At 50.6% G+C, this 1,173-nt stretch overlaps 1 protein-coding gene across 6 annotated transcripts in view; it reads left to right on the top strand.

Annotated features, from left to right (window-relative positions):
- Positions 1 to 660: 660 nt before the first annotated feature.
- Positions 661 to 1,173, top strand: part of tbc1d8b (TBC1 domain family member 8B) — a 20,041-nt gene continuing 19,528 nt past the window's right edge. For 5 of the 6 annotated variants that reach the window (XM_053490865.1, XM_053490867.1, XM_053490866.1 and 2 more), the window contains exon 1: positions 664 to 936. In XM_053490865.1, the coding sequence (XP_053346840.1) occupies positions 810 to 936 (127 nt within the window). In that variant the 5' untranslated portion in view covers positions 664 to 809. Of the gene's footprint in view, positions 937 to 1,173 lie in introns of all 6 variants that reach the window. The other variant, XM_053490870.1, reaches the window with a different exon arrangement.

A 1,173-nucleotide genomic window follows, 5' to 3' on the forward strand; every position in this document is an offset into this window, starting at 1 on the left:
CACACATAATGTACAGTTTAAAGTAAAGCATAAAACAAAGGTTTGTGTTTCTACCTTTTTTTGGACAGTAATAATCTCATCTGTCTGTCTCTTAAATTGAACTCATAATTATTTCCAGGTCTGAACTGACAGTATTATGGATTAGGTGTGTAGTGTACTGGGTGCTGATGTCTCCCCAGTTTAATGTGTGAGTGTGTGAGTGTGTGTGGGCGCCCCCTAGTGACCAGCACTGGGTAGGTCCAGGTGTTAAAGTGTTAAACTAAAAGTAAATTAAAAGGAGCTCTTCAGTGAATTTCCTGTACTTCAGTGAGAGGGCTGAAGGTCACCCTGAGGTCAGACCTGCACACAGAGTGTGTGTGTGTGTGTGTGTGTGTGTGTGTTAGTCCATCTCACGGTACATTTAACAGCAGTGTGCTTATTCACACGCTTCTCCTTCACAGTGTGTGTGTGTGTGTGTGTGTGTGATCAGTCCATGTGTGAGAGGAATAAAATAAACACAAACATCTCAACACATCCGCCTTCACCGGTCAGAGCGCGCGCAGCCCTGGGCCTTTAAATATCCGGGCGCGATGCATGCTGGGAGCTGGGGTTCAGCCTGCGTGTGTCACGCGCTGCGGTAAACACCAGAGAACTACACCATCCACAATGCACCGCTTCCTTCCGCTTGGCTGTGTTTCTGTCGACGTGGGAAACAGGACCGGATAATAAACACACACACACACACACACACTCACTCACTCACACACACTATGTAAAAGAAGTACACACGGACACACACCGTGACATGTGAAGTACATGCGCGCGCCAACATGTGGCTCAAACCCGAGGAGGTTCTCCTTAAAAACGCGCTGAAGTTATGGGTGACGGAGAGGGACAACGAGTACTTCATCCTGCAGCGGAGGAGAGGACACGGGGACAGCAGCGCGGGACTGACAGGTCAGACTGGGGGAGGGGAGAGACACTGACTGGGACGGGGGGGGGGCATAGGGACAGACGGGGGGGTTAGGGTTACACAGACAGGCAGGGATAGAGACAGGGGGGCATAGAGACACAGACAAGTGAGACAGGCGGGGATAGAGACAGGTGAGACAGGGGGGCATAGAGACACAAACAAGTGAGACGGGGGGTAAGAAACACAGACAAGTGAGACGGGGCGGATAGAGACACAGACAG

Source organism: Clarias gariepinus, unplaced genomic scaffold, assembly GCF_024256425.1.
Source record: "Clarias gariepinus isolate MV-2021 ecotype Netherlands unplaced genomic scaffold, CGAR_prim_01v2 scaffold_34, whole genome shotgun sequence".
Lineage (NCBI taxonomy): Eukaryota > Metazoa > Chordata > Actinopteri > Siluriformes > Clariidae > Clarias > Clarias gariepinus.